This window comes from Micromys minutus (genome assembly GCF_963924665.1).
Source record: "Micromys minutus genome assembly, chromosome: 24".
Taxonomy (NCBI): Eukaryota; Metazoa; Chordata; class Mammalia; order Rodentia; family Muridae; genus Micromys; species Micromys minutus.
Genome location: NC_137959.1, coordinates 6,032,285 through 6,050,102, shown reverse-complemented (window position 1 = coordinate 6,050,102; position 17,818 = coordinate 6,032,285). Strand labels below are relative to the sequence as shown.

General features: G+C 44.7%; 1 protein-coding gene across 1 annotated transcript in view; it reads right to left on the bottom strand.

The window, feature by feature from the left end:
• FREM3 (FRAS1 related extracellular matrix 3) overlaps positions 1–15,072 on the bottom strand; it is a gene marked incomplete at both ends in the record, with an annotated part of 59,358 nt that extends 44,286 nt beyond the window's left edge. Inside the window, 14 exon segments of the mRNA XM_080936634.1 lie at positions 3,709–3,801; positions 5,702–6,601; positions 6,604–8,239; positions 8,241–8,258; positions 8,262–8,667; positions 8,669–9,243; positions 9,247–9,414; positions 9,416–9,640; positions 9,642–9,668; positions 9,672–10,107; positions 10,109–10,223; positions 10,226–10,361; positions 10,363–10,734; positions 14,860–15,072. Coding sequence (XP_080792760.1) covers positions 3,709–3,801; positions 5,702–6,601; positions 6,604–8,239; positions 8,241–8,258; positions 8,262–8,667; positions 8,669–9,243; positions 9,247–9,414; positions 9,416–9,640; positions 9,642–9,668; positions 9,672–10,107; positions 10,109–10,223; positions 10,226–10,361; positions 10,363–10,734; positions 14,860–15,072 — 5,320 coding nt within the window.
• Positions 15,073–17,818: the final 2,746 nt, after the last annotated feature.

The window sequence follows — 17,818 nt, the reverse complement described above, 5'->3', positions numbered from 1 at the left end:
TTAGTTTTACAGTATCTGCAGCATAGCATAGTGTTATGTTCATGAACATGTATGTTCATGCTATCACGGCAAGCAGTTTCCAAACCTCAGGTCATCAAAAATATTCACATATTTCTACAGGATTGAGCTGGGACTTGGAAGTGTCAGAGTCTATGAACTGGAAGTTTTCATGACACCAACCTTGTGGTTTTCATAAAATTACAGCTTTGTAGACATCCTGCTACTATTTTCACCCTTCAGACTGCCCACCTATACCAGAGACACATGCCTAACCCCAGGTTTTCAGGAATCACTCTTGTGAGTGAATTCAACACTGTATTTCATATCATTATCACCACCTCCCCTCTCCTCCTCTCCTCTCCTCTTCCTCCTCTTCCTTTTCCTCCTCTTCCCTCCTTCTTCACCACTACCACCACCACCATCATCATCCTGGAGCTAGGCAGGCAAGCAGTTAGATATGAGAAAAACAAAGCAACTGTTGATCTGGGACTTGGCAGCAGTGTTTCCTGATTGGTCGAAGCCATTTCTGGCTAATCATCTTTGAAGTTGCAGTTAGATGGTTTGCTATTCCAGAAACCCAGCTACCAGCTGCCACCCGTGGGGCTACATCTCCAGAAGACCCCAGCACTATGACATCATTTACACTGTCATTTTCAACCCTTGCTTTTCATGTATGTGTGTGTAGGGGGTGGGTTCTGGAGGATCATGAGAAGCAATCCTAAAGAGAGATCCTGTCTATTAATATACTACACACCTCAAAAATAGTTATAAAAATGTTTTTTAAAAACCCACAGTGTAGAATAGGTAGGCTACCTCTCTTTTTTCTGAGTAGTGTACATCAGCATCTTTTGGAGTGTTTGCTTTACTTTGCTAAAGAAACAACTCAAGCTGTGTCTCTTGTTTAAATTCTTTCCTTCCAGAAGATGTGAGTCAGGTGGCCTATCCCATACCCCCATAGTTATTCTCATTCAGTGTGACAGTGGAGAGTATGTCACTAGACAGTAACCCATGCCACACTGCTAATGTGACAGGAAACAATGCCTCTGTCAGTGTACTGGGAAGGAAATTACTAACAATTTAGGTTGAAATCCTTTTGAAGATAAAAGTTTTAAAAGACTATTTATTATTTATTTGTACGTGTGTGTGTGTGTGTGTGTGTGTGTGTGTGTGTGTGTGTGTTTACAGACACAAGAGAGGTGTGGGCTCCTTGAAGTTGGAGTTCCAGTCAGTCATCAGCTGCCTTCTGGGAATTGAACTCAGGTCCTCTGTAAGACCAATATGCACTTTTAAGCACTAAGCCCTTTCTCTAGCCCAAGGTGGGAATATTTTAAAGAGAAAAAAAAAAAGATTAAGTTAGTTGTTGTGGAAAGGGAGACTAAATATTTTTTGAAACTACCAGATAAACAGTATTTAAAGGGGACCCTTTATTTGCCGTTAGAATCACCAATAGACACATATCTTAGCTCTATGCTTGGTACACAGCAGGCAGTGGGGCAACTTATTGAAAATAAAAAAGGATGCATAAGTGCATACTTAGCTTACGGCTGCTGTGGTGGTTTGAATAGCCATGGCCTCCACAGACTCTAAAGGCACCATTAGAATCATGGCCTTGTTGGAGGAAGTGTGTCACTGTGGGGCGTGAGCTTTGATGTCCTACATGCTCAAGCTGTGTTCAGTGATGGTTTCCTTCTGCTTCTTGCCGATCAGGATGTAGAACTCTCAGCTCATCCTCCAGCACCAGTCTGCCTGGATGCTGCCATGCTTCCTTCCATGATGATAATGAACTAAACCTCTGAACTGTAAGCCAGCCCTAATGAAATGTTTTCCTTTATGGGTTGCCTTGGCGATAGTGTCTTTTCCCAGCAATGAAACTGAAACTAATACAGCTAGCTATTTGTAGATGTTTAAGCTCTAGCTGTAAACAAATACATCCCCCTTTTCTGTGTCAGCACTTGACTGTTCTGGTAGCTTTAACTTGTAAGGTGCTTCTTTGTTAGCATGGGGAGGGCACCCTTGAGCTGTTCTCTGACTTCTTTGCATGGCCACAGCTTCCTGGATTTCTGGCACTTTTGAGTCTTAGCTTTGGAACTGGAGTTTTGATGTTGTCTCACTGGCTTACTATGACTCCAATTTTGGAGAAGTTCTTCAACCCCGGTATCTTAATCTTAGGACTGTGTTGTGCCATTTCTCGTTGATCTTACAGGGAGTGCTACAAGTCTTAACTATTACACATGTTGCCCAATTCATAAGAAACTCTCAAGTAATACTGATTAAAAATACAAAGAAAGCAAAAAACAAACAAACAAAAACAAAACAAAACAAAACAAAAAAACTCCCCCACCAGAATTGGTACAAAATTATCTTGCTTCTGATGCTGCCTATAAAACACATCCCAGAATCAAGAGATCCTTTTCAATATCATTTTCAAGAATATAAGAGGAAATTCTGACTGTCCAATGTCCATGTGCCATGTTCTTTCATGAATCTGTTTAAAAAGTATACATTCATCTTTTTAACCACTGAGGTTCTTGTGAACTTGGGAAACAAAGGGAAGACTTGTTTTCACATTTAGGCAAGAAGATGGGCAGGAGTTACCAGTGAGCCCAAAGGACAGTAGCCACATCAGAGAAGGCAGTGAGGACTGGGCATCAACTCTGTGCCAAGTGCTTTCTGTGTGACCTCAACCTGCTGAGTTAGATGTGAAAACATCTTTATGTCACTGGTGGATGAATGAGAACGGGGCCAAAAACCTTGTTTAAGGTTGCCTGGGGTAAGTTCACCCTCCAGCGAGATGACTTCGGAGTAAATTGGTTCTTGAATGATGACCTGTGATTTAAGGAAGCACTTGTCACTTGCTGGGAATGAGTAATGAGCTCTACTGAGAGAGGTTATTGAGTGGCAAGCAGGACATAATTTCAGCTCTAATCCTGGCATTCTTCAAAATGGTCTTTCTTTTGACCACAGGATTATCCTGTCCCCTGCTGTGGGAAGGAAATACTTTCTGTTAACTGTTAACTCCCTGTTTTGTGACTTTGAAGACCCAAGTGCAGCAGAAAGCTGCAGCCTTTCTTCCATGTCAGTAAATCCATTTTCTTCTCCATTTAAGAAGATTAAAATCCCAGGAATTACACTTTGCATCCATCCAGGAAAAAATTTAAGATTATACTGAGTGGGGGGTGTGGAGCTGTCAAACACATGCAAAACATATGCTCCACCACTACACCCCATCAACTCCCAAGAAAATTAAATTCTAATGTTACAAAGCCACAAAACACACTCTGAAGCTGAAATGCTGACCAACTGAAAGGGGGGCATTTTGTGTAGTGTTAGCATGATAGACACCATTACCTGGGGTTTCAGAATCTCGTAACATTGGGATTGTCATCCACATTAGAAAGTCACTACTGCATCCTCTTTTACATTCATCAAACCCCTGATCATTATCTCCTCTTAAAAGCTGGCTTGCCTTTCAACTGTTTTCTTTTTGTGTTAAATGTCAGCACTTCCTTGAGAAGGCTGAAGAATAAAACGTTTACTTACTAGAAACATTGGTTTGTCAAGAAACACTGAGCATAGGAACACAGCGAAAGCAAATTCGCTGACTGTTGTGGTGAGCCACGTTACTGATGTGAAGGCAAGGTGGACACTTGGCAGTTGTGTACTGGTACTCACTCACCGTGGTGTGTCCCAGGGCTTTGCTAGACTTACCACAGGTTCCAACAGAGAAGTAGAAGGTATCTGTTGTTGCGCTGCCTCTGCCCGTGTTCAGGATGTAGTAGACCTGCATCTCATCAATGTCAGCTTTAAACAAGAACAGGCACTGTACTAAGTCACATCTGCACAGCAGGAAAGGGGTGTTAGTAACTTGTGTTTCCTATGGTTGTGGGAATGTAACACAATTTTAAATATAGGTGGAATGCCTTAAATTTTTATACATGTTTATTTATTTAATGTGTGCGTGCTGTAGTAAGTAGAGGTCCCAGGACAACTTGCAAGAATCTGTTTTCCCTTCCCACCACATGGGTTCTGAACTCAGGTCATCAGGCTTGGCTGCAAACACCATTCCCTACTAAGCCATCTCGTTGGCCAGACAGGCAAAAAGGAAAGAACATTTTAAAGTGTTGTTATTGACATGTGCTCTGGGATATACTATACATCTGGGGAACTGGCTACACATGTTTTATGGCAGCGAAGCCACTCTGTGAAAAGCCAGGCCAATGTGACCTTATGCTTGTGTGGAACAGGGAACTTGCTACAGTGACTAGTACCTGTTAACTCTGTCACAGTTACTTTAAACAACAGCTAATATTATACCTTGAGAACAAAGAAAATGAGAATAAAGCTACAGTTTTTTCTTATTGTTTATAATCTTAGCCTTTAAACAATTTGCTCCTTAGATCCATGGTTGTTTTTTATATTAGTAATCATTGCATTTTAATGACTATTTGCTGTTAGGTAGAACTTATTTAAACAAACAAAATTTATAGAATCATATATGATTTCACCATTTTTAGAAGTGATCTCAAGACCTAGCCAATGTGTTTTAAATGTGATGATTTGAATGAGAATAGCCCTACTCTCATAGGCTCATACATTTGAATGTTTGGTCTTCACTTGGTGGAACTGTTTGTTAAGGACTAGGAGGTGTGGCCTCCTTGGAGCAGGTGTGTCTCTAGAGGTGAGCTTTGAGATTTCAGAAGCCCCTGCCAGGCCCAGTTGGTTCTCTCTTTGCTTTGTGCTTGTGGATCAGATGTAAACTCTTAGCTATGGCTTCAGTATCATGCCTCCCTGATGGTTGCCCTGCTCCCTTACATACAGGCTCACCCTCTAAGACTGCAAGCTTCAATAAACTCTTTCTTCTATCAGTTACCTTGGTGGTCATGGTGTCTTTTCATCGCAATAGAAAAGTAGCCAAGACAAACCCTCTCCATACTCTACAACAACAGCCAGGTACATGTGCATTGATGGTGGAGCACATATGTGTTGATGAGGGAATACTCCATGCATCTCTTTATATCTCATGGGCCAAGCTACCCAAGAAATAGTAAAGAACAACCCATAACCTGGAAAAGCAGGGGACTTCTTTCTAGTTCAGCTGTAGTACTAACTCCAAATTTAAAAGAAAAATGATTTTAAAACACAGTCCTTTGTACACTTAGGCTAACTTAGTTTTATGCATTTTAATAAATAAATTATATTTTTCCTACATTGAGATACGAAGTTACAGTGTAGTCTAGTCTGGCATCAAACTTGCCATCCCACTACCTCGGCCTCCTGAACGCTGGAACTGTAGAAGTGAGCTTTCAGCTTCAGAATTTACTTTTGAATAGTATATTAAAATATATGATATAGCTATTTATATCTTAAATCTAGATTACAATTATCTTAAAAATCTAGACTCTACTAACAAATTATGACAATTGCCATTCCTAACTTCAAAACATGTCATCAAAATAAACACAACCTAATCTTATGATATACCAAAAGCTAATTACAAGGTTCATTGGTTTTCTGCTAAGTGGCTCATCTAATAAATAGTTTAAAAAACTAGTTTTTTTAATGAATAATTCTACAGTAATCTGTTTTTTTCTTTCTTTTTTAAAATCAAAATTTGAGTCAGAACCATTTTACAGAGCTCTGAGAGCTCTAACCCACTGAGGCAGATAGACTATAGAGGCACAGGGAAAAAAATCCAACTGACCTTGTGTGAACATGTGGGTGCTCTCATTTCCAAGGGCAGTGTTCACAATGTAGCCATGCTCTGGTCCACTGGTCACTTTATACTTTAGGAGTCTGTGGGGAACATCCTGATGGATTGCTTGTAAATACTTGTTGCTAATGAGGAAACCCAAGTGTCCAGTGTGAAGGAGCTTCAAGGCTGTGGCTCCCCTGTTGATGGCAATTTGTGGGATCTCATAGCCAAGGGGGCTTATCTGGATCCACAGTATCTGAGGCACTCGTGTCTCCAGGGCAGTGTCTGGGTAGACATAGAAGCCTGTGTGGATGCCATCAGTCACGGTGAAGGAGAAACTGTCTTTGGTTGTCTCACTGCCATCGTGACAATAGAGAATCAGGCTCTTTGTCAGGTCCTTCTTGGTGAAAGTGGTCACAGGATGGCTACCATTATACACAATCCTGCCATGGATGGGGACCTGTGTGATGGTAAAAAGGATAAAATCAGCTGGAGTATCCTCATCTTCCACTGTCAACTGAGAAGGAGTAACCACTGTGCTATCCCCTCTTTGCAGGGCTAGTGCTTGGATAGTCAAGGTAGGTTTCTTGTTGTCCTGATTTGTTACAGATATTCTGAAGATTTTGGACATAGAGCTGTGTCCTCCAATCACTCTAAGCTCAAAGTGATCCATCTTTGTTTGATCTTTTGAAATACAGACATAGGATATCTTGTTGCTGGCCAGTTGAAGCCTAGTAAAATAAACCATTGGCTCCCCAGGCTGGTCAGAACTTTCCAAGTCTCCTGTGCTAGGAGCACGTGTGACACTGTAGAGAAGTTGTTCACCAGGGCTGTGGATGTCACTAGTGTTAAGCAGTTCAGTGGTGAGGGTCATTCTGCTACTTTCTGTCAAGGCAACTCTTTTGCTGAGTTGCCAATGGTGATATAGAAATAATGGTCTCTCAAAGGGTTAACCCCATCAGTCACATCGAATTTGGGAAGATCAATAGCCTCTCTCTGACCTGTGTGGGTATAATGGATAAGTTCTCTGTCAACTTCATCCTGGGTGAAATTCATTCCCATGGTGAGGTTGTTCCTCACGTCTCCTCCTGGCTTCCTCATTCTTTGCAAAAGCCCCTGTTGAGGCTCAGAGTGGAGAACAAAACTGAGACTCTTGTTATCTGAGTCAAGATCTATGGCTTTGAGCATATGATTTGTGATAATCTCAGAGTGTCCGGTTTCTACTGTCGGCCCATCATTGATGGCTAACTGAGGAACCTTATCGTCCACCAACATTACAACAATGGACACCTTTTGGTGAGTGGTGTGCCTGCCATCACTCAACCAGACCTCAAAGCTGTCCTCCATGCTCTCTGAGTCATCATCTTCATAAGCAATGGAGGAGGGCTCTTGGAGCTCCTGTAAGGTAAAGCTGTGGATGGGATTGCTGCCCGTGGCCAGCTGCAGTATGATTTGTCCATGCTGGGAGAGGACTGTGAGTCGAAAGTAAAGCTTATCTGGTGGGAAGTCAGCATCTACTCCATTGACTAATGAGGTGTCTATGACCCGGCTCATCCCCTCTAATACCACAAACTCATGGGTGAAAAGTTCAGGCTGCTCACCATTGGTGGGCAAGATGGTTAGAGGGAGGAGGATATTTGGGGAGAAGTTGATGCCGTCAGAGCAATAAAAGGAGAATTGATCTGCTCTTGGTTCTAGTCCCTTGTGGATACTCTGTACATAATTGATAGACCCCTCTCGAACATGCTTGATGAAGAAGGCACTGATGGGGCTGCCAGCCTGTGACACTTCTGACCCAGGAGCTGGTGCCAAGATTTCCAGGTAGCCAGAGGATGTCTGTGCAGTCAGAGTGCAAAGGATTTTGTCTGTGGAAGTGTCCACATCTTCAGTGTTGACATGTTGTAGGGTCAAGAGGTTCTTCCCACCTTCATATACAATGAAGGGCTCTCCTATTAAGACCTTGGGGGCCATGTTGTCCACGGGCAGCACTGACACTTCCACCAGCACCCTCTCCAGTATGTTGTCTCCCATGGTCCAGTGATAAGCGTCTTTGGAGAGGATGAAGCTGAAAGCATCATGCACCCTCTGGAAACCAATTTCACCTCCAGTGTGAACATAGCTTACTGTCCCACCACGGAGGTCTTCCTGGGTGACTAGATCTGCAGGCAAACCATTCACCAGCATAATTCCCAGTTTAGGTTTGTCCTCCACAATGAGGAATAGCATCAAATCCTTTCTGCCATGAATAACATTTATAGTGATCTCAGAAGCTGCATTTTCAAGCACATCTAGAGAAAGAGCCAATACTGGAGCACATGTGATAGAGATCCCAGGACTTCTGTCAGAAGTGGGCAGCACAGAAGCCTGGACAGTGATGGGTATATGGTTTATACCATCACTTACCTCTAGGTAGATGACGTCACTGGTAGTCTGGTCTCTGCTGTGCTGGTAAGAGATGTTCCCGTTGATAACATCAGCTAGCATAAACAATTCCCCTGGAACCATGTATTTTTTAAAGTACTGCAAGTGTCCATGTTGGGGACCCCTAAACTAAAACGAAGAAAATTTAATCAACGTTGGTGTCAGGGTCTGAAACATTAAGTTCTCCTCTGCCGAGGATAAAGCTGTCTCCTTCTAACACAGCAAAGCCTCTGTTGATGACTTTTGGTGGTTGATTGTTCAAAGGCTGCAGGAAAAATGTGAATGTAGCTGGCACACTGTTACCTGCAGTGTCTTCCACCTTGTAGGTGAATTGTACAACTCGAGGTACAACGCCTAGATTCTTCTGTGGGGGCCAATAGGCAATTTTGTTACGATTGACCTGGGCTTGGGTAAAATGGACAACGGGTGTCTTTGGTGAATCAGTGTGCACGATTTCTCCAGCCTGGACTTGGTGGTTACTGTCAGTATCCGCTGGTCGTGTCAGTAGAGTATGCCACAGGTTCTGCTCGTCTGAGTTCCGGTCAGTGTACTGCAGGCTGGGTGCTGATGGTAAGGAAGTACTGGGTGGAGAGATTTGGTGGGTTGTGGTCATCCTGCACACGGAAAGCCAGATGGACCACTGTAGATGGGCTGTGTGGTCCCGACTGGGAGAAGAAAAGTCTCCCCTCCATTATGTCTCTCTGTAGCCACTCCGTCACTACCTTCTCATAAAGGCCCTCCTTTTCCACGTAGTACCAATCACTGTGCAGAAGGAAAGAAGGGGGTTCAGCCTGCCTCAGCAGCATGTTGCCTGGGTGCTGGCTTGATATGTCGGAACCAGGGGCCAGAGCCCGGTTCCTTTCTTCTTCTTTTTCCAGGTGTTGGTCTTCCAACACAAAGAGGATCGTGGAGTCCTCAGAATCAATGTCAGTGGCACCTAAGACAAAGGGGGATATTGGGACCACCTGGCCTTCAGCCACTGAGAGTCCCGTGTTGGTGGTGAGCACTGGTGCCTCATCATCCACAGGCACGACAGCAATGGGGAAGAGGAAGTCCACCTGGTGGTACCCATCCTCCATCTTGAGGATGATGTCACTGTAAGAGTCACTGCCGTCATGCTGGTACACCACTCACCCTGCACTTAGGTCTGCTGGTGTGAAATACTTGAACCCAACAGGTGCCCCACGCACCACCAGCTGCCCATGTTGCAAACCTCTGACTGCAGTAATTCTTCCTTCTTCGGAATTACCCCTGACCTGGAAGCTTTGGGCATCGGACCAGGGCCTTGCCTGGCCTTCAAAACACTGCAAGTGCTCTGCTGAAGCTAGCTATCGGAGCCAGACCATTCGCAGACTTCACCACCACCATGAAGACAAAAGGCTCAGAGGTGTCCCCATCTTCATCCTCCACCTGCATTTTGAGCTGAAAGCGGTGGTTCCCTTGTGACCTCCCTCTTGGGGGTTGATAGGCAATTTTCAGCTCTTGCAGCTCTTTCTGGGTAAAAAAAGAGACCGGAAGGCCCAGGGTTGTCGTCTGTGTTCACCACATAACCTTGTCAACGGTGGTGTTCAGGTGGGGCCTCAGGGGCATTGAGAATTTTGAAGACTAGGTCATCAGGGTCTGACTCGCTGTCTTCCACAGCCAGCGCATCAGGCGTAAGTGCTGTCAGTAAGAACTGTTCAACTTCCGCCATCATTAGAGCCCTAAAACTGGGTCTCGGCTCTGTGCTCCTGGCTCCCTTCTGGATTCTGACTTGAAGCTGGCAGTACTCCTGGGCCAGCACCTCCCCTGACCTAGTACCTTGAGACCCTGGCCCTAGCAGCTCCACTAGCATGGGCACATAGTCCCTGCTGGGTGAGAATGGTGTGGCGGTATGCTGGTAGCGCACCCCAGCCTGGATAAAAGTCTCACAGCTGGACAGATGGCCCCTGGAGAAAGGGGTCCCAGCAGAGTCCACCAAGTGCCCATACTTGGGGAGTGGTCCCCCAGGGCGATGTGAGCCTGCACCTGCTCCAGGAGACGAAGTTTAGCACTCTCTTGTCAATGTCCTGACTGCAGCCTAGCAGTTTAAACACTTTCAAGGGCCTGTTGCACTTCACCAACTGAAGCTGGGGAAGACTACGTTCACTTGCAGAGTAAGGGGCAGCACCAGCGTGGGATTCCCTGCGGTATAGCGCAGCTGTAGCTGTATCCGGGTTCTTGTGGCGCTGGGCGAGCCGAAGTGAGTGTATTTGACTTGGCGGGCCCCCGAAATCACAGGGGAATTGGCGCGGGGAGAGCGCGCCTTGGAGCAGCAAGATGTTCAGCACTGTCACCTCGCACTGGTCCCCTGGCTGCACTCGAATCACCAGGTCTCGCCGTGGGTCGAGCCAAACCCAGTGGCCCTGTGGCACTTGGAACCCGGGGTTGGCGATCAGAATGCCAGGGTTCTGGTGACGACCACCTTCAAGCGCTCCCCAGGGTGGCAGGTAGAGCTCCCAGCGGGATACGGTTTCACTTAAGGGTACCTTTTCTCTCAGTGCTCCACAAGTCAGAAGCAGGCAGAGGAGGGCCACTAGCAGCTGCGGGGACATCCCAGAAAGGTTGAGAGAATCCGCGATGGATTTCTGGAGTTGATATACCTAGAGGATCAGTGAAAGCAGTGTTGTTCTCCGGGAGGGCTGGGATGTTTGGATCCTGCCAGAGCTAGGAGCTGCAGCAGGGAACAGCAAGGGAAGGGGTCTCTCTGTCTGCTGCATTCCAAGTCTCCATCTATACGGGTGTCACTGGACACCCAGATGTGTCCCAGCGCACCAACACCTAGTGAGCTTGCAGGCACTCACTCGCTCCCCCTCCCACTTCCCAGTGCTTTTTCCCCAGTTACCTTGATAGTCACAGCCTTGGGCTGCCTGCCTCTGACTGTCTTCTCTGTATACCCTTTTCCCTGGGAGCCACAAAGAGATTGTCCTTCAGGGCTGGGAAAGCGAGTGACTGTGACCGTGCCTGGGTGAGTTCTGTGCGTGGGAGACACCGCTGGCAAGGTCCAGGAGAAATAGTGAATAGTGTCCTTCCTTCCCTTTAAAGTGACCGTGTTTCCTGTGTGATTGAAGTGTCAGGTCCCGATTTGTCTTAATTTCTTAGGGACTAGAAGAACACAGTCAATCAGTGTGCAAGATAATCCAGTTCACCTGGTTCCTTTTCTTCATGTCAGTGTCTGAAAATAGAAGCACACAAAACTCTTGATAAAAAAACAAGTCCTCAACTGGACAGTATAAACCTGGGGACTGTCATTGTAAATTAATCTTTGGTCCTGCAGTGTTGCAGATGGTTCGTTTATGTTAGTAGCAGCAGCATCCACTGCCGCTTCCATGGCCAGTACCACACCAATGTTTTCAAACCAAGAATATAGCTTATAAGCCTGAAAGTTAATCTTCTCTCTAAACAGCCAATCCGTGATGTCCGGTGGGGTGTGTGGTCCACTAGAATGCTATTCCACCTCATTAGCACCCAGATCTGTTCATACAGCAAAATTGTAAGAGATAGTACATTTTAAATAATGCACATTTAAGCTTAATCATGCCACGCTCACTAGCACGTCCAGAAAATGCTCTTTAAAGGTGCAGTTTTAAAATATAAACAAAGCTGTGATCCATTATGCAAGAATGAAGCATTACATTACGGAAAGTTGCTAACTGCCTTATGTAAAGAGTGATCATCACAATCGCATGTGTAAAACAATTCTTGTTTGGAGACAGTGTCTCAGTGTACAGCTCTGCTCAGCACCCCTTCTCATTTTATATCTGGAAGTGTCCCCCAATTACCAGCTTATTTCTCCTACCGCTGACTTGCTCTCTCCTTAGGCACTCTAGTCTGGCTTTCGACACGAGACCGACCTCTTGCTCTAGTTGTCAGTGGTCTTTATGATGGATGTGGTCACAGCTCTCTACTTTCCCCCTTCCCTTCCAGTCACATGGCTCTGCCAGCCGTGTCACCAGCTCTTATATTCATGCATGTAGCTGTACACTGAAGTCTGTCTTCCCAGGAAGTCTTGAAGCGCTATGGCAGCAGGGAGAGGGTGGCAGTCATCACAGATGCCTAAGAACAGAGAAAAGGAAGCAACCGTGAAGTAGTAATGACAGGTCATGAAACGTAGGCATCCATCAGAAGCCAGTACAGCAGGCATAACTTTCCTCCTTTCCCAGAATGCACCAGCGCATCAGAAACTGCTGTCGGCTGTGCTTATATCTCGCAGACTTTTTTTGTAGCCAAATCTTTGTGTCATTAAATCTGTTTCCTCAGAGTAACTTCTTTATCCATGTTGTATCTTTGTACTTCTTCACCTTGAGCTGCATTTCAAATCTATCATAAAGCAGGAGAGAAACAAAGCAAAATTATAAAACATATGCTCTGATCATATTTTATAAGTCCTACATCATGTGATTCCTGCAAAAACCTTGCAACGTGGCTGTGTCTTGTTTCTAATTTATATTCGATAATGATTCCAGTGGCCACAATAACTAAGTGCATTACTCCTCATAAAAGGACTTTTTGAATACTGCAAGATACACAGTAAGCACTCAATAAATTTAAGTTATTATTATAATTACAGATAGAAAATTGAGATTTATAGGCATTAAAAGGAAAAATTTTACCTTGTAAATTAATTCTACTATCACCAAAAGTGTTTCCCACAGGAAAAGATTCCCTGCACACCCTTGACATTCTTACAGGACTTTTTGTCTTGTACCATTGCAGAAGTAATTGGCTGTGCTCTGAAGTACACAGGATGAATGACTTTCAATAAGATAAGGGGAGATATCCTGTCCAAATATCCCGCATGTGTTTGGCAGAGAGACAAGTCATTTTCAGAAAGGTCACACCCAGCTTCTGGAAGAATGACAGACAGGTAAGAAGAATTCTGTCCATCCAGTGAGGAGACTCAACAACAACATTTCCTAAGTCTACGGGCGATCCCAGCCAAGACTAATTCTACTGATGTTTGTCAAAGGCATTCTTTCTCTACCAATTGAGGAAGTGAGAGCATGTAGACCCAGTATATCTTAGGATAAATGTTTTGAATCTGACTGTTATCCAATTGATTAACAAAATACTTTGGTTGTGTGTACCTGGAAGGTTTAATCTAATTGGCTTGGAGCCACCAAGGGGTAGAGGACCTGTCACAGGGAGGCTACAAGTAAAACCAAACAAGGCAGAACAGTGAAACGCTCACATAATAGCCACTGCTGCAGAGGCCATTTGTCCCCTGTCAGATGACAGCTTCAACAGCAGCTAGCTATGTCTCACAGACTTATGGCCGGGCTGCCCTCTGCACAGGCCTGAGCAGGGTTCTCTGAGGGCTGCCCTCTGCACAGGCCTGAGCAGGGTTCTCTGAGGGCTGCTCTCTGCACAGGCCTGAGCAGGGTTCTCTGAGGCACGGGTGTCTTTGCACACTGCAGGGTATTGCTGAGGACAGGCTTTGCCCAGTGGCCCCATCTCTCTATGCTAAGTTTCTCCTTTCTGTCAGGGCATCAGTGAAACGGAGGCCAAGGATTGCTTTCCTAACCCTTTCTTTAATGTGACCTCTGCAATGGTGTCTAACTCAACATAAGGGTAACATCGTGAAGCTCTTGGTATTAGGATTTCATTAAATCTGTGAATTTGAGAATTTAACCCATAAAACCATGTACTAGTTACCTGTCTTCTACTCATGCATGGTCAGTCCACTCATTCCTTTCCACTACCTCCAGAAGTCTTCACCACAGAGTCCATTGTAAGTACAAGTACACCATCTTAACAGCATTCCAACACTGAGGGTAAGACTGAAGATTCATCGTGGGACCAAAGTTCTTTGTAGCTGGAAACCTGGGATGCCAGAGAATGGATTTTCTGTTTTTAAAATGTAGTGATGAAAAAATAGAATGGTCATTTTCATTCAAACAGGGAGAAATGAAGTTGAATTTTCTTCCTGTTTGTTTGTTGTCAACTTGAAGTAAGCTGAAATCATCTGGAAAGAGAGAATCTCAGTTGAAGAACCTCCTCTATCAGATTTTCTGTAGGCAAGTCCATGGGGGCATTTTTCTTAGTTATTGATTGTGGTGAGAGGACCTCACCCACCCACAATGGGTGGTGCTGCCCTTGGCCAAGTGTATGGTCCTTGAGTGTGTAAGAAAGTAAACCAAGCAAGCCATGATGAGCAAGCCAGTAATCAGCATTTCTGATTTCATTTCTGACTCGTTTGTAAATTGAGAAAGTACTGGATAGCACTGTTGGGCTTGGCAGAGCCAGAGAGCTTCCTATCACATGGGAAATCCTGGGGAGCCCATAATGCACAGTGGTGAGCCGTTGCAGAAAGAAGTTTGATGAAATAATCTGGTTTGGGAGTACAAATATTTTTGTCATCTTAGAAGTTTTGTTTGCCACCACCCTCTCTGAACGATGACATCCCCTTGAAATGAGAGATTTGTATCATTGTCAGGATTTCCACCCATGCCTGTGGGTATTGAGCAAGGCCAAGCCATACTCCCAGCTGTGAAGCTCTGCTGTCCTGCAGCTGCACAGAGCCCAGTGTCCCTGTGCCCTCACTGTTAGAAGCAGCAGGCACAGGGGAATTGGAGTCCATTCTTTGCTATTGAGGAATGCCGAGGTCACAGCCTGTGCTTCCAGCTTAAGTCCTTGCACACAGTCTTTGAAAAAGCATCTCTCCTGCTATGTTTGTCTCACTGAAATTTTCTTGAAATGCCAAGGAAAGCTGCAAAAACAGTTCTCACTTGTGACTGTATTTCTACCTGAAATGGGACTCCTATGTTTATGACGTCATATAGAATACAGAAGGGAACTGGATTCTGAGCAGGAGTAACATCCTGCACCTTAAATGCTAACTGACTGGGGCTCCTGTACTTGTCCTTGGTGAGGTTTGCTATCTCTGCTGATGACCTTGGAAGAGATCTGGCCATGGAGGGGCTGGACTCTGTGTTAGCCATGATCTCATGGGAAAGAGTCATACTTGTGCCCGAACTTGAGATTGCAAGCATCCTGCCTCAGTGTTGAGTGCTGGGGTTGCCAGCATGTGCCACCAGGCCCTGAACACATTTAAGAGGCCTGGGTTTGCAGAAGTACATAGTGAAATGATCATATTTTAATAGGTTACAAGGAACTTTAATGTAATCTAAAATAAAACAAGTCTCCCGATTGGATTTTAAACGTGTGTCATTACTAGAGATGGAGGATACCAAACACTCACATTGTAACAGGGACTCTACATTTTAAGAGACACAATTTACATAATTCAACAACGTTTCTTGTTTCACATCTAATCTGCAGAAGAGACTGTGAACTGATTGCCAAACGTTCTCCACCCTTGAGACTTCCACTGACCATTTTTCCAGCTTATCTGGTGGTCAGATCTGACACCGTGACTTGGCTCATTGAGTAGAAATGATCCATGATTTCTTCAGGTGAAGTCACGGAGATCCCTCACATGTGATGTCTCACGTTCTCACAGAGACCCTCACATATGATGTCTCACGTTCTCACAGAGACCCCTCACATGTGATTTTCAATGCTTTTTTTCCCACTTCTAGGTTGTTGAAATGAATATGATTTCACAGGGCCCTGGAAACCTGGCCTGGAAGAATAGAGCCCGTGTCTGAAAGGAGTTTGCGTCCCTGGCATTGCATAGAGCAAAGCTCAGTAGTCAGAAGTATTCAGACTAGACAGCTTCAGCTCTACTCACTTTGATAGAACTAATAAAAGCCGAGTCTCACCCTGGTCAGGTCCTTCTGTGGACATGACATCTTGCTTTCTTGTTTTGGCACACACAGTAGTCAGTCTTTCTGAGTGAGTTAGTCTGGTTACCCTTCCTGTCCACCCCCTAACCTTGTGAAGGAGAGGAAGTCTAGGGCAAATTGAGGTTACTAAGAGATGATCTAGAAGTTCACATGGCCTCTCAGACTAGGCTGGTGACAAAGTCATGGGCTGAGGACAAGATATTGGAATCAACCAAGAGATAAGATGGTGCTGGAACCTTCCAAACAAAGTAAATAGCAGCCAGAATCACAGTGAGAGTCAGGTACAGAGTGGGCAGAGATGCAGGGAGGTGTAGGGGGAAGATCAGTTCAACGGACAATTTTATAAGACCAAGGATCCCAAGTAGCTAGATTTCTTTTGTGCAAAGCTTGCCAACCTGGGCAGACTGATGAAACACTACATTTTCAGTCATTTCTCCCTCATGACCACTGAAATGCTTCTTCATGTTCTTCTCTCTCAGTCTAAGGAGTGTGATAACATACCATCAACTAGGTTTCTCAAAGTGAGCTTTATGCTCCATAGGAAGGTAAACAGAGCACTAAATATTGTGGGAATATTCTATTTTCCCATTGCTTTTATTTATTACCTCTTTGACGAAGCCTGGCATGGGATTTTGAAACCTCAGCACATCCTAACTGACACATTTCCTCCAACAAGGCCATGCCTCCTAATCCTGGCTAAACAGTCCACCAACATGGGACCAGACACTCAAATGCATGAGCCTACGAGGGCTGTTCTCATTCAAACCACCATGCACGTTCTACTTATTTATGCTTGTACTGAGATAAACGCTGCTTCTACCCTTCATCAGAGAAGGCTCTCTGCGCTGAAAGGGGCAGAATGTAGAGCCACATGACTGCTCAAGGCTCTGAAAATGAGTGACAGTTGAGTGATTAGCCATAAACAAAGCATTTATACTACCTCTTCTGAGACTTGGAACATTGCAAAAAACGGGTTGAACAGAATGAAAAGGCCAACAGGAGGTAGGAGGAAGGGCTATAAAATGCCACAATCTGAGCATGATCAGCCATTTCAACCATGATTGCCTACTGAGCCTGCACAAGACTGCGCCTGTCAAAGGCAGCCATTTATAAGGCATGGCTTCAGAGGTTTGCCCCCAACTATTGAACTGATGGATTCTAGGAAATGGAGACTCAATGCCATCAGTTGTGAAGCCACTGGTGACCTGACACCACACACAAGGACGCACGGAAGGCCCTGGTTAAATTCACTGGGTCTCCAAACAAAACTCAACACATAAATATGCAAAAGGGGTTTGTTGAGTGGAGAAGGGGATTGATAGAGGTGGGCTAGAGACCAGGGAGGGTGCAGTGACAGTAACCAGAATGCTGGCTACGTGCATTTCTGTATACAGATGCTGAAGAGCAATAATTACCCATGTGGAAGTGACGTTCTTAGTGTGTTACTTTTCTGTTAAAGTTGGTCAGAGCAGCAACCGAGGAAGAGTCCATGTGTTTATTAGTTTAATAGCCTTAAAATGACGTACTCTGGGAAACTATTTTATATCTAGTAATGTAATATATGGGAGATGGGAAGTGTAATTTGAAGAAAAACTTGGTTTCCTTGTAAGATCAATTTGTCTATTTTTTCAGTAATTCTAATAATACATACATACATACATACATACATACATAAAATTAATTTTGGGTTGCTTGTAATGCCCTTCAAAGCTCTATGAGGACAATTCTCCGAGTCATTCTAATGGGAATAGTTTTTCCCTGCAAAAGACATTTCTGGATGTCACACTGGAAAGGGTGGGGCCATAGTCTGCTGGGACTTTGTGGTGGATGAATACTCTGCAATGCACAGCATGACTTCCTGTGGCAAAGATGACTCTAGGTTCAAATGTCAGCCGTGCTGTGGTGGAGAAACTCTGCTTTAGAAAACAGAGCAGATGAA